This window comes from Stegastes partitus, unplaced genomic scaffold (genome assembly GCF_000690725.1).
Source record: "Stegastes partitus isolate 25-593 unplaced genomic scaffold, Stegastes_partitus-1.0.2 Scaffold13, whole genome shotgun sequence".
NCBI lineage: Eukaryota > Metazoa > Chordata > Actinopteri > Pomacentridae > Stegastes > Stegastes partitus.
In genome coordinates this window covers 164,585-179,219 of record NW_007577744.1, presented here as the reverse complement: position 1 = coordinate 179,219, position 14,635 = coordinate 164,585, and the positions used below count along the sequence as shown (strand labels likewise).

The 14,635-nt window shown below is 40.5% G+C and overlaps 2 protein-coding genes across 5 annotated transcripts in view; one reads left to right on the top strand and one right to left on the bottom strand.

Moving 5' to 3' along the window:
• Window positions 1-1,854: 1,854 nt before the first annotated feature.
• Window positions 1,855-8,559, top strand: fam219ab (family with sequence similarity 219 member Ab). Of its 4 annotated transcripts, none has more exons than XM_008288405.1 (6): window positions 1,855-1,881; window positions 2,865-2,921; window positions 5,225-5,328; window positions 6,030-6,110; window positions 6,239-6,293; window positions 8,401-8,559. In XM_008288405.1, exons 1-6 carry the CDS (start codon window positions 1,855-1,857, stop codon window positions 8,557-8,559), a joined length of 483 nt encoding a protein of 160 aa, XP_008286627.1. The 4 variants fall into 4 exon arrangements, with proteins under 4 accessions (XP_008286627.1, XP_008286620.1, XP_008286612.1 ...); XM_008288398.1 differs by having other exon boundaries at window positions 2,865-2,964; window positions 5,223-5,328; XM_008288390.1 differs by having other exon boundaries at window positions 1,855-1,932.
• Window positions 8,560-10,369: 1,810 nt separating this feature from the next.
• klf9 (Kruppel like factor 9) overlaps window positions 10,370-14,635 on the bottom strand; it is a 5,424-nt gene continuing 1,158 nt past the window's right edge. Inside the window, exon 2 of the mRNA XM_008288373.1 lies at window positions 10,370-12,509. Coding sequence (XP_008286595.1) covers window positions 12,229-12,509 — 281 coding nt within the window. The 3' untranslated portion in view covers window positions 10,370-12,228. The remainder of the gene's footprint in view (window positions 12,510-14,635) is intronic.

Below are 14,635 nucleotides of genomic sequence, written 5' to 3'. Positions count from 1 at the left end.
CTCTGCTTTCCTAAACCAACTCATCCAGCAGATCGTCACAGCGACACATCCTGCAGCCGCCTCCCTCTCCCTCCTACAAAAGCTACACAAGTGTCATTTTCTTTCCGCTAAACAAGTGAATTTGGAAATCAGGATTGGCTTCTCAATTCCAAAATGATTCTAAATTGATTGCTGCTCTATCAACTGCTTTCAGTGACAGCCATGGATAATTAATTAGTTTATTTGTTTTCATCCATTCACTGTTTGTTGTATGCTACATTGTTGTTGTTTGTTTGATTGTAGTATTAGTTAATAAATGTTCTGGATATAATTAGCATCTGTTCTACCACGTAGAACTTTGTTTTTTTGGGAACTGGAGGTCAATGAAATCAGAGTTAACTTCTGATAAGACCGATCAATACAAGTAGATTTGTTAAATTGTTGATATTCAACCTGAAATCTTAGTAATTCACTTCCGAGTTTTATATTTGGTGGTGTCCCTGAGCATAAAGGAGTGCAATTTTAATCATAAAGTGAAGTTACACTACATTTGTGACGCAGCCGCATGAGGCTAAACATTTTTGCTACATAACTGTTGGGTTTTTTAATTTATAGATAATGCTAGCACTTGCAGCCATCCAACCATGAATGTTTGTAACCCCAGTAACCACTTCAGCTTAAGCTTTAATTTAATTTCAAACAACACACACATAATATATCTAGCCTTTGTTGAAGTACTTGCCATTTGTAGCACACACACATTTAGTTAACTTTCGTATGTTCAGCATTGTTTGTTTGAAGTTCTACCAAACTTTTCTTTGTCTTACCTGTGCTGCTCTATCTGCTCATCCACGGTCACCTGGCTGGCTTCAGGCAAAACATGGCCTCCAGAGAGCAGCAAGCGTTTATGACAGAGCCACAATCAGACCATACTAAGTGTCTGTCCCTTACAGGGGTGCACTGGGTTTATTTCATTTAAATATTACTTTATTAATTTGATTTGTGTTGGGTATTTAAATATACTTTGGGTTTGTTTATTATTATTCTTTTGATTAGTTAGACCAATTGTACTGTTTTGTGCTTTTGGTGGTAGTTTAAGTGTAGATGTTTTTGGTTTCCCCTATTGTGTGTAACTGGTTTGATTAGCCAGTATATATATATATATGTGTATCTCCTGTTTTGTGTTTTTTTTTTATGTTTTGGTTTTTGTTGTTTTTGTTTTTTTTTTTTATCGTTTGTTTAGTTTTTTTTCTTTTGCCTTTTTTTTGGCTTAATTTTGTTTTTTTTTTTTTTACTTGGTTTTTTCTTTTTTTATTGAATTAAATTCCTTTTTTTGATTCACCTGCAAGTCCTTGTGCTTTGCAGTTCGGTCCCTCACAGACTGTCACTTATTTATACAATTTTTAAAACAACAACAACAATGGCGAAACATGAGTGTAAACTTGTGAGTATTTTTCTGTTATTTATTTATTTTTTAAATATTTATTTTTTGTACAGTATAGGTCTAAACACTGTTCACAGTAAAACTTAACCTCATGGTGCACAAGAGTGATAAAAAAAAAAAAAAGTTACAGAACAGAGAACAAATCAACCCCACTTTGCCGGAGGACCATTGATCCTCTTCAAACGGCCCTCGCAGGGTCCCCGGACCCTAGCTTGGGACACCCCACCCGGAAGTGGGTGGTAGAGCCACCGTCACCCAACTGGTCACACCACCGTCGACATACTGCCTGCTGGGATGTAGCTCATCACCGGAGAACTACAGAGATTGTTACCCGTCAGAGATCAGTGAAACCTCGGCGATAACTCGTCGGATCGAGCCGCTGCCTTGCGTTTGGTTTGTGGGAGAAGGAAGGAGAGAGGCTCGGTGCCAACATGATGGAAGAAATAGACAGATTCCAAGTGCCGAGTGCGGTGCAGGAGGCGGAGATGCAGGCTGAGATGCAGCCGCTGGTGAGCCCCATTTGTAGGCTGTAATTTGTTGGAGATGATCCATCGGTGTTCTGGTGGTGTTGTTGTTGTTGTTTTTATGATTATTTTAACCAACATTATAACTGAGTTTCTGTCTGAGGCCTCATCCTCACACATCCATCACCTGCCATGTGTAATAATACTGGCTCATGCACCGCCGACACAGCGTTTTCAGCAAGTTTTTATCTCACCACAGAGTGAAACGTTAAAACGACAGAGAGGGATTCACATCTTTATCGCCTCTCGGTGTGTTGTGAGCAGCGGCCGGTCTTGCTGCGCAGCATCCGTCATGTCTGGCGAAAACAAGCATCCCATCATCCCGACACTGCTGCTACATCCTCAGCATCCATGCAGCAAGTTGCTCCGGCTTCGACGTTACTTGCGTCACTTTAACCAGATTAGTGAGCGGCCCCTGATCCTGAATGTATCCTAGTATCCGCCGTGAAACTGTTCGGGTAGAAATGTGTGGACGTGATTCAGCGGTGCGCTCCGTGGCCTGTAGCGGGGCCCTGGGTTACTGCAGCCTGCGGGGCGGCCTCTGCCGGGGCCGCTAGAGAACCAGGCTAGACCCACGGCAGCCTGACCTGCTTGTCTCCAGGGATCCCTTCATTCATCACTGTGCCTCATATGATCACCCCTCAGCAAGGCTTTGTTTTCAAGCCTCTTCTTTGTCAGAAGATGCACAGCTGTGTTTTCTAAACTGGGATTCAGGGACTTCCACTCAGAGCAACATGAACACATCAAGTCTCATTTAAGTTCTGTGTTTTGCTTACACCGTTTCTGTTCTGTTTCTTCACCTTTCCTGGGAATAGTATTATATATTGTGCTCCACCGAAATACATAAATTATTCACAGCTGCTTCAGTAATGCACATTTCTGCTCATCCGTGTGCCCATGCTGTTGTTTGTCTCCAGGATCCGGCCTCCTCCACGGCTTCAGAGGCAGACTCAGACACCAGGGAGGGAGAACCTGTTACCATCAACTACAAGCCGTCACCCCTGCAGATGAAAATAGGTGAGTAGGAGCTACAAGCCAAGCATGCGTCTGTGGTAATCAGCATGAAGCCCTGTAAAGAAACAGGGCCTGATCTATGGACAAGACACTGTAGGAATCTGTATACTGACTGTGTAGCTGTGCTGTGGGACTTTAATGCACTGGATGATGGCATCTGAGCACTGAACAGGATCGGTTTTCAGAGCAGCTTCCTGGCACAAGGCTAACCTAGAATGTGTTGTTTAATCCGTTTTTGTTTTGCTGCTAAATTGTAAGTATAAACCAACCATGTAGGGGGTGCAGCAAAGTTTTCTCTTTGGTAGTTTGACTAATTTGTTGATTATGTTTAGAATAAATAATTTAAAATATAAATTACAGGTTACCAAACACAACAGGGTGTCGTCTAGGTGGTGCCACCAAATTTAAAATACGAGACAGAAACTGTTTTCCACTCTGGGCTGTTTTGTGTTTGGAACATTGAGTCTCTTGTGTTTTCAAAAAGCCACAGTTCTTAAAGGTCCATTTCAGCACCTTGGACAGAGTCCAGAGTCAACAGAGGTGCTTTTATTTACTCCTACAATAATAGCTTCACTCAGAACCAAAGGTGTGACCTTACAGGCCCTTTGTAATGTAACTCCACCATCCACTATCCATGTCAGCTGCTGTGGAAGTTCTTTTTTTTTTCTCTACATCCACCCTGGATGTTAAAAGTGAGACCACAGCTACAGTATTTCATTATCATCCGTTTTATAGTTCTGGTTGTTCACAGTTTTATGACAGGTGAACAAAGTGATAAAATGCCACGTCTGTAAAATGCTGTCTTAAGATATTTGTGTAATTTTGTTTTCCTGACCTTGAGAGTGAAAAACTTTAATCTACATTTGATGCCGGTTTAAAACTCTTTTTATGGATTGAGAAGGCAATGTCATAAACTTGTGGCACAATATAAATCTGAGACAACATTTTCTGGTGTCACTAATGCACTACGTTGCAATTCTTTGCTGGCTCAGACTGCAGCACACTAACAGCAATCATTTGTCAACTGATCACTGACGACGAAAGGGACAAATGGGAGGCTGGAGCGTTTCTGAATGTGTCGTTTATGCTTTTAGGATTTTCTATTGTATTGCATTACACAATCTAAACAGCAGCTGGGCTCAACACTTCCTGGTCAGCTGACCACTGAGGGAAATCTTTCCAGTGAACAGAAACTGATCTGCCATGATGTCACAGCTTGTACTCTGCTGCAAAGCCTATACAGTACTTAGTCATTATGTTAAGTAAGAAAAGACATCACAGTCCTTTCGAAATGAAAATAGGCTTAATGTACAATTTAACCAAATTCTCCTTCCCGGATCATCACACTCGCAAATGAGTGTGTGTTTGAAATATATCTATTTCTTCATGTCAAATCTGAGCATTTTTGGTAGTTTCAGTGGAGAGAGAGAGGAAATGTGGGGAAAGAGAGCAGTGAAATGACACGTAGTAAAGGTCCAGGCCAGCCGAGAATCAGAGCACGGACTTACCGCCTGAAGGCATTTTCACCCGTGTGGTGTGCACCCGAACCGCTCAGCTGTCAGGTCGCACCCTCAGCACCTTTATTTGAATAAAATCTGACTTTTTGAGAAGACTTCCATAGTTCTTTCAGTCCTTTGTGAAAAATGTATGCAATATTGTGCGTTATATCTGCAAATTATCCTTGGATTATTTTAAATCCCTCTCATTTTAGTTGTTTCTTTTCCATGGAAATGATCCCTTCATGCCTTAAACTACACATTGCTTTGTCCACAATGCTCAGATCTATGAAGTCCCTTCCTATCTGCTCGCCCCTCTCTGTGCCTTGCTGCAGTCTGAGCACACCAGCTCACCCATAACTTGGTTCAAACACTGTAAAGCTACTCTATGCTGCACAAGATGACATACAAAATCACACCGTGCAAGTTGACAGGATTGCTTCCTTGTGTTTGTTATGTAAGAAAACCCCCAAGTCTGAAGAGAGACAATCATCAATACACTGCATTTCAAAGGTGAAGATGTTCAGCCATGGCACTGACTGCATATTTAGCTTTGGTCATATAAGAAAAAACTCATAGGACATGTTAACACAGCAAAAAACTTGATTTTGTCCACAGCGGTTTTAATAAGTATCTAATAAGTAAATTGCTATATATTTTTGAAGTCTTCCTTCATTCATTGTTCCCTTCTCCAACACTTTGTGTGCAGTTTGTGTGTTAGCTTAACCCTATGTGTGCTTTCCTGTGTTTTCGTCTCTTGTGCAGAGAAACAAAGAGAGCTGGCAAGGAAGGGCTCGTTGAAGAATGGCAACACTGTAGGTAGTCCAGTCAACCAGCAGCCCAAGAAGAACAATGTCATGGCCAGAACACGGTAAGAGAGCTGTGATTTTCAGCTAGTGGGGAAAACGGCTGCTATTGCCTCACAGAGAAACTACAGAATTGTTCAGTGATAAAAACACCTTAATGGTTTAGTATTCCATTGTTTTGATTATCAAACCACACACAGGCTAATTTACTAAAAGAAAAAGGTCAAAATGAAGTTTTTTTGTCGAACTCTGTTCTAGATTAAAGCATTAAGATACTTAAGTTGAGATATATACATTGAATCATATATAAATTATTATATCTGTAATTATTAAAGCACACAGGAGCCACAAAACATTAAAATTTAAAATCTAATGTATTTCAGTGTCGCAGCTTATTAATCAAATTTCTATTCCTTTTTCTCGCCATGTTGTATCCGAATTTTCATTTTTTATGTGCTCAAATATGTTTTTTTCCCCATTACTTCTCTCAGTCATCAAGCCTATAAAAATAGTTTTATTGATTTAGAGTTTGAAAGATGTCCAAGTTAGAAGTTAGACCTCTTTAATATTTGTTTTGTTACTGTAGTTGAGCTGCTGTGGTGTCTCCAGGCCCACTGTCCTTCTCCATCTCTGCCAGTCCTGTATTTACTTGCCTCTTCCTGTTTTGAATCAATTTTCCCTCCTCCACCTCTTCCTCTGCTGCACTCCCTCTCTGCTGCTCATCATTTGATCATTTCTCCTCTGTCTGTCTGTTCCCACCCGGCAGGTTGGTAGTGCCCAATAAAGGCTATTCCTCTTTAGACCAGAGTCCAGACGAGAAGCCCCTGGTGGCCCTAGATACAGACAGGTGAACACACACACACAAACAAACACACACCTGGATGCTCTTTTTGTCACTCCTTTTGATGCTACAAAGGCACATAAACATATAATAGTAATAATTATAATATGCTAACTGAAGTTCTTCTGTTCCAGTGATGATGACTTTGACATGTCTAGATACTCATCATCAGGATACTCCTCTGCCGAGGTGAGATCTGTTCCATCAGCGCACTTTGCCTCTTTTCCTCACATTCACTCAGTTCACTCTCTTACCACTTTCCCTCCATCTTCTACATTTGTTAGGAGGCCAAGAGTAAGGCCTTTATAAGCCAGTCTTGAAGCAAGCTCATTTATATCCATCCTTCTCATCCATGTTAATTCTGCTGCCTGGGTGCTCTCCCTGCAAGTGCGTGATTACACTGCAGATACACCTGCAGACAAATGTGTATGAGGCACAAAAGCAGGATACAAATGAAATGTAATCTCTGGGTGTCTGCTCCTGCAAATCTTGTTTTCAACACTGCTGCCAATATAAGTGCAAATCACAGATGCGTCATGATATTAATTCCTCTGGAGGAATCCCGATTCCCGTCTTTTACATCAGTCTTCTGTCTGTGACGAGCCCAGGCATGTGGATATATTGCTGGCTATATTTACAACCCCACGAGTCTTGATGATCTTAATGCCACCATGTTATGAGAAATAAAGGGCTAATATACAGTAAATGTTAGCTGTTGTTTCTGAATTCTAGTTCAGAGCAAGTTGTGAGCCAGCGGCATTTTGTAGTGTCGCTTATCGAACTGGGTTGTTGTGTTTGTTGTTTATGCCCTACCGAACAGTACACAGTATCTATAGAGGACAGGTTATGCACAGATACATAAATGTGGGGTTTTTAATGAGGCTGTTGCTTCTGATTTACATGCAAACAAACAGATTTATTTGTTGGGAAAAAAAATCACACCGGGGCCGTAGTCGTCACGTTCATGACAAAGCTCAGAGCGGTGATGCTTACTGCCATCTGGGAAAGGGCTCGCTCTCGTTTTGCCATGGTTACCGCTGCAACTTTTAGCCAGCCTAAGTCGTCTTAATGTTTGTATGTTGTGCGTCGTCTAAATCTAAACAAGTGAGAGAAGTGTTTGTCGTAGCGAAACAGTGATCTAAGTCATGACAGCCGACTTTATTTGATAAATAAACACACACACAATAGGCCTTTTTCTCCCCCGCCTTCTCCAAAGAAACTCATAAAGGAATAGTTGAGCATCTTGGGAAATGCTAGGCTAGTTGCCAGGCAACCAGTGGAGACTCCAGGAAGTTACTGGTGCCCACACACACACACACACATACACACACACGCACACTGAAGTCATTGTGCAGATTAAACAAACAAGATAATTAGGTAATTACTTAGATTTCAAAGTGCTATTTGGAAAATTTTGTTACCTTTGAACAGAGTCTAGCTTTCCGCCGTGGCTCCAGTCTGTATGATAAGCTCAGCTAACCAGCTGCTGGTATCGACCACATGTTTACCAGCAGTACAGACATGTGAGTGGTGTTGGTCTTCTCGTCTAATTGCAACAGTTTGAGTAGGCATGCTACTTTTATAGGCTCCCTCAAATTGTGCTATGTTAGACTGGACCCTGAAGCCTACTGAAAAATGTGAGACCTCATTCTGAACCAAGATCTAAAGGTTTATGTTTGCCGCATCTCATCTAGTGCTGAGTGTTCACCGACAGAGACCACGTGATCGTAAACTGGAGGTGGTTCGTTAATTGGTCGGATCCAAGGGAATGGCAGGAGAGGGATGAAAAGGGCTCGAGGGAATTGGATGAGAAGAGGTCGACTATAGAGTTAATGAAGATCTTTAGACATCAAGGAACAGGGACACATCCGGTGGAGCCATTTCTTATCCTTATCCCCCAGATCCTGTAATGTAAGAGGGAAGATGATGTGAAGAAATGATGGTCGGGGGGAGGGTTTTAAGATCTGAGACAAATTGACAGAGCAGTTAGACACACCTACTGCAAATACGCAGGCACAGAAAATTGAATTGCGTGAGGCTTGATCTTTGTTCCTGACTCTGAGTTATATTAACTTGATTTAGCTCACCAGGCTTTTGCGGCGCATTAACTACAGTGTGCTCTCTGTCTGCTCCTCTTCCTACTGAGCATTAAATATCTACTTGCATCACATGACACATGGCTTACTCTAGTTGAATAAGGTCTTTAAAAGGGAATACTAGGAGAGGCGAAGGTCACATGATCATCTTTTACTCAAGTCTGCTCTAACCCATCAACCTCTTCTCCTCGCTTCTTCAGCAAATCAATCAGGATCTGAACATTCAGCTGCTGAAGGATGGCTACCGCCTCGACGAGATCCCCGATGATGAAGACCTGGATCTCATCCCGCCCAAATCAGTCAACCCTACCTGCATGTGCTGCCAGGCAACCTCCTCCACCACCTGTCAAATACAGTAACCCTGCCCCATTTTGACCCTCTGCCCCCCTGCCCCTTTTCCACACAACATGACCCTCCCGTCTTCATCCGCTGTGAGGTTACTGCGCCACCAGAGCGGCGACAGAGAGGCATTGGTAGAATATTGTAATGACAGTTAAGTGCTATGATGATAATGACAATGACAAATAATCAAATTAACATATAGAAACTTTGGTTCAAAATCTAGGAGCAGGAACACACGTGAAAATAGTCAATATGTATTTAAAATATTAGTAAAGTGGTGGTTTCCTCCTATGGTAGGACGTACACTTGTGCTAGAAAGCTCCTCTCCTGGTGATGTAACATAATGCACTGATAATAATGGACAGAAAAGAAAAGGTCAGTTCATGCTGTAAAGTGAATTCAATTTCCCAGAAGAATAAGAAACATTATCATAACTGCTGACTCAACTGTCCTGCTTACCTGAAATTCTGGGTTGCATTTTTACATTTTTCTAGTTTTCTTTTTATTTAAATGCTGACTTTTTTCTTCTTTTTTTAACCTGAGGGATCAGTATGATTGTATGTGTTGATGTTCAGATATCTGAGGAGTGTGGACTGTGGTCTTGGCAGAGGATCTGTGGTCCTTTACTCATTGTACTGTACAGGGTTGTTATGTAGCACAGGCCAGGTCATTGCACTCATTCACGCCACCTTCAACACGTTTGCTTTTCTTTTACCCGACTGGCTCGAGATGTTTAATCACAGAGGTCTGGGACGAATGTATGAACATGAATGGCTGAAGAACAAATTGCATGAAGAGCACCAGACTGAATAGCTGAATGGAAATAATAAGCAAGCAGCTCGTTGCACATTTGATTTTTGCCCTGCGATGACTTGCTACTGTTGTGGCACTAGCTTGACTTGCATTGTTTTGAATTTGCACATTTCTTTTTTTTTTAAATTTTGGGGCCATTTTTTGTGTAGTCTTTCCTGCATAGCTGTGACAGTGACTTACACAAAATGAACTGTGTCAAAAGGGAAGATCACATATCGTTGCACCGCCCCCCCACCCCCCCACAATGCTCACATGATCTCCATGTTATCAAGGCCAAAGGAACTGGATGGGGGGGATTTTAGATTAGATTTTTCAGCCCCGTCTGTTGTGTTACACTCTTAGTTTTAACACTCGTCAGTGTCACAGAACCTGAAGACACTCCCTCTTCCCCGTTTCATCACAGATCATTAAGGAAGCACACAGTTTCCGACACAAGAAAGATTTCCCCTCTCTTCTCTCTCTTGCACACATATGCATTTGCATGCATACAGTCATACAATGCCTAAATAATAAGTGAGATGGCATCTATTTCTCTTTTGACTAATAGGACGGGAAATGTTTTGTAATTGCAACATCAAGGATCGTTGACTTGGAGCACTAATATCCTTCATTTAGGACCCTCTATCTCCTCTAAATCGGTTGTTTATTTGCAATTAGAGTATGCCTTAAGTACAGAGAAGTTTAAAAGATGTGTGTATTTATTGCCATCTTGATACCTGAGTTTATTTGAAGAGCATTTGCTGTCTTTGGAGTTATGCTTTTTTTTTTTTTTTTACATTTAGACACAGGTGACAATGGTTTGTCTTTGGTTTTCCTTTTTTTTAAAAACGAATTTCTTGTATTGTAAACACTTCCATTACAGTATTTAACAATGTTATTGTTATGTGCAGTGTATGAAGACAATAAATAAACACAAAGCAAATGGAAAACATCTGTTCTACCTTACTGTTGGAGTCATTTATATGAAGTGTCAGATATGAGTGTTTGATGTGGGAAAGGAGGCCAAAGTCCATGTTTAGAAAGAAAATAATAATTTTAATGTTAAAACTTTTGAGCAGTAATTATTACACAGCTGTGTGTATTGCAATAACATGGGGTTTGCATTGACAGTCCCTGATTACAGTACAGTAGCATCAGAAGTAAGGGTTTCAACCTGAAAGGCACCAGCATCTAGTCACAGTTATCGTAATGCCAGAAAAGAAAAAAAAAAACATTTCACTTAGCAAATGCATGTAGTTTGCATCCTACAACTACACCGAACTTTACACTCTACCTGGACATTTAAATGCATTATGTGACAAGTATAAAAAGAAAACTCATGACATCAACAATGTATCTGGCTCCTGTAGTGGATTAATAAGACCTTTCATCCCATTTAGTAATATTACAAAAGATTACCTGACAAATTAAACATACACTGTACCAAAGAAATACATACAAACATGCTGCATGACGGAATTCACTGATTCACAAACTAATCGATGCTAGAACAAATTAAAAAAAAAAAAAAAAGGTTTTATGACTTTCTGTTGTGAGTAATGTTGTGCTTCCATCTCACCACCAGGGGGTGTAGTATTGATTGGCATGACCCCACATCACTTCTATTCCCTGATAAAAATGCAGTCCGGATACAAACACGAGCATACAGCACCTGGCACTGTTGGTGTAAGAGACAGTCATTGATCTTGAAAGTATTAATGAACAGCAACACAAAGAATACGGTATGTATATTCAGGTAGTATTCTCCTAAGGTTGAAAATGTAGAAATTCCCCTCTGCTACAAACCCACTGAAAGGCACAGACTTGTACTAAACATAAATAGATGTGGTCTGACACACTGTAGTGTTTCAACTGCAAGTGAAAAGAAAAACAAAAAGTACAGTTACCATGTTTACCCTGTTATGTTGTACTACTGACACCATTCAAGCCTGAAAAAAACAACACAAATGTCGAAACGTAATTTCCCATGAGATTAGCTCACGTATTATGGTCTTGCTAAAGTCTATAAAGGTATTTTGGTGCATGTATTTGCAAGTTTTGTCATGATGTGACAACACTGAAGTTTATACACAGGAGAACACACTGCTTATACCTACAAGCTTATCGCACACTTGATTATACCTGAAGTCCATAGCCAAATATATGAAATTAAATAACCAAGCTCTGCATTTCTCTATATTATAGCTTTTCTTATTACTCTCTAATATCACTTAACTACACTATACTGAGTATATCATCCGTCTGAAAGGAAGTCCATTAGCTCTATTTACATGGTAATACTGCAATACTGTACATTCGCTTTGTCCTGGCCTGAAAAGCAACTGTTCAAGTGTGTGTAAGTACAATATGTGTACAAGAGTAATATTCACTAAAGGACTATTTCCAAAACTTCTTAGCTCACTAGGAATATATCAGTCACACGATTTTATTGACGTGTTTTCTTGTTGTCTTCATCTGCAAATGAAGTTAATATATATATATATGTAGTGTTTATGAAAACTAGATATGTACATAAATGCCACTTGGATGGCAGATTCTTTCAGAAGAAAATCTTTACAAGTCCAAGTAAAACAATTACAAATGGCAAAAACAACTAGACCTTCCTCACAGACCTTGAATAACCCTTAATAATACCAATCACCTCAGGGAACAAAACAGAGCGATAAGGTTTGATTAAAGTCAATGTTTCTGTTGCACAATGTTACATGTGTAGTAGAAAAACTCTGAATTGTGGTCTGGCTGGTTGTCTGACTTGACAGGATTTGTATAAAGGTACAAACACCACACATGAGGGTGTGTCTATGTTTGTGCATGCCTCTGTATCTACTGCATGTACCTTTATGTATATATGTACAGTATGGGGAGGGTGTGTCTCACACCCCAGCAGGGCTTTGGTCTCCAGAATCAGAGGAGGACATGGACACGGAGCAGCGGCGTCTCTTGGCCACACTGGAGCCCTGGAGCATGCTGGGATGGAAGCCTGCGTGTCGCCGGGCATGTTTTGTCAGGTGGTCGCTCCTCATGAAGCACTTGTCGCACAGCGGACAGTTGAAGCGCTTCTCGCCTGTGTGCGTGCGGTAGTGACGCGTCAGCTCGTCTGATCGGGAGAACTTCTTGCCACAGTTGGGCCAGGTACACTCAAAGGGGCGCTCACCTGAGGAGACGCACATTTTGGTTTCATTCAATTTTGTGATAATTATAAGCAATCTCAACCCTTGTGTAACTTTTCCTCCTCGTTGCTAAATAATACATTTACATTACATGTTTATTTGCTTCTGACTTACTGAAACCACTCTGTATAAAAGAATTGAAGTGATAACTTTTCCCTTTGCAGCATTGGATGAAGGTCAAAATTCATGTTTAATATCATTTATGAACAACCTATGAACAAATATAAACATTCACAGACAAATACATTTTTGTGTATAGTAGTTTGGGTGGAGCCAGTTGGATCCCACACAGGTCAAACTCCCTTTAGATTTTCTGTCAACAAAGTGTTCTCTGATAACAAAAGCATCAATATTTCTGCAACAAAAAGTGCATAGTTTCAACAAACAGATGAAGGATTTGGGAGAGATGATGCTGCATAAATGGTATTAACAAAAAATCATAGAGTAGGACTGAACGATTTAGGGAAGATATCTAGTTTTTCTCACAGATATTGCAATTTAATTTTTTAAAAGTCCAGTTTCAGTTGAATATTCACAGTGTAATAGATTTAAAATGTGCGATAGAGGATTACCACATGTGATCCCACACATGGAGGACAGCATGACACAACAGTTTAAAGGAACCATCATCTAATACAGTAACATAGTCGCTAACCAGCAACAAAAATGTGCTAATATCCATCAAAAAAGCTAACTAGCTGCCTTTATGTTAAGCTAATGGCGTTATGCTATATTAACATGCTATACCACTAGCTAGCTAGCCTGAATTCTTTATTGTTGTTGGCTAAGTGCACCTGCTAATGTGACACATGTGTACACGTGTGTGTGTGTGTGTGTGTGTGTGTGTGTGTGTGTGTGTGTGTGTGTGTGGAGGGGGAGGGTGTTGAAGGAAAGCTAGCTATATTAGCATGCTACCTGGCTAGCTCTAATTAGCTGTAGGCTAAGCGTCCCTGCTCATTTAACATTAGCTTCATGTCTGGAATGAAATGAAAAATACTTTATTTATCCCAGAAGGGACATTCAATTTAGTTTTCAGTGATAATAAAGTTACAACTTCTGTTCCAGGCTCATCTATTCTAAAGTATTTGGCAACAATGAGATAAGATGATAACACTAATTGTTGCAGTTAAAGTAAAGGCAACATAAATATTTGAAAATAAAGTTAATCTTATGCGTAAATACAAGGTTTGTATTCATCTTACTTGTGAGGTAAGATTCCCCAGGGATTTAAAATTGAGTTTATTAATAACAAAGGCTCGTCCATTCTGATTTAATTAAGTTTGTTCCCTGAAGCATACTATCTAGTGTACACATTATGTCAATATTCATATTCATTAAAAGAAAATTAATTTCTAAGTTGGACTTCTTGCCCCAGTTTACCCTAAATCCTAAACTGCAGGTTTAGTTTCAAACTGCGATTTTTTTTTCTATTTGAAATCGATAAATTAATTAAGAATTAGTGGGGAAAAAATCGTAATAATAACAACTAACAAACAGTTGCGAAATGAAACCTTGTGACTAGGTGTGGAAGGGGAGGAGGGGTCTGCTGCATAAACAGTGTTTTCTCAGAACAATAACAAGAACATATTGATTTGCAAATGATGAGTCAAGATAACGACTTTATGAGGAAATAAACACGTATGAACCCCCCCCTCCCCCCTCAGCTCCTCCTCCACGTGCTCCACTGAACCACATGTCTGCTGTTGTTTACAAGCCGAGGAGGAGGGTGACGTATGAGGAAATCGTGGTGCAGTGTGGGTTATCTCCGGACAAGAACATGTGGGGACAACAGTGTCGCAGTGACCTGCATGAGCACCGTAAGTCAATATGTCGACATATAGCACTCTCCTATTGCAATATGATGCGGATTTATCTCTCGGGTGACACGCCGAGATTAAAAATAAATAAATAAAAAAAATCATCGGAGGCATTATTTGGATAACATTGAGTGTCCCGGTGCTGGATGATTTATCACACCTCCACGGTTTCTCATATATGGGCGGCGGCACGTGGTGATCCCAGCAGATCGCAATCTGGCTGCGTGTCAACAGCACATTAAAATACACCTTTATCTCGCACACGCCCCCACCACCACCACTACCACCACTAC

Excerpts from the sequence above, each read along its gene's own strand:
- fam219ab (XM_008288384.1), top strand. The coding sequence starts at position 1,855 with ATGATGGAAGAAATAGACAGATTCCAAGTGCCGAGTGCGGTGCAGGAG. Across the intron at positions 1,933-2,864 it reads AGGCTGAGATGCAGCCGCTG|GATCCGGCCTCCTCCACGGC; the intron begins GTGAGCCCCATT and ends GTTTGTCTCCAG. Across the intron at positions 2,965-5,222 it reads ACCCCTGCAGATGAAAATAG|AGAAACAAAGAGAGCTGGCA; the intron begins GTGAGTAGGAGC and ends TCTCTTGTGCAG.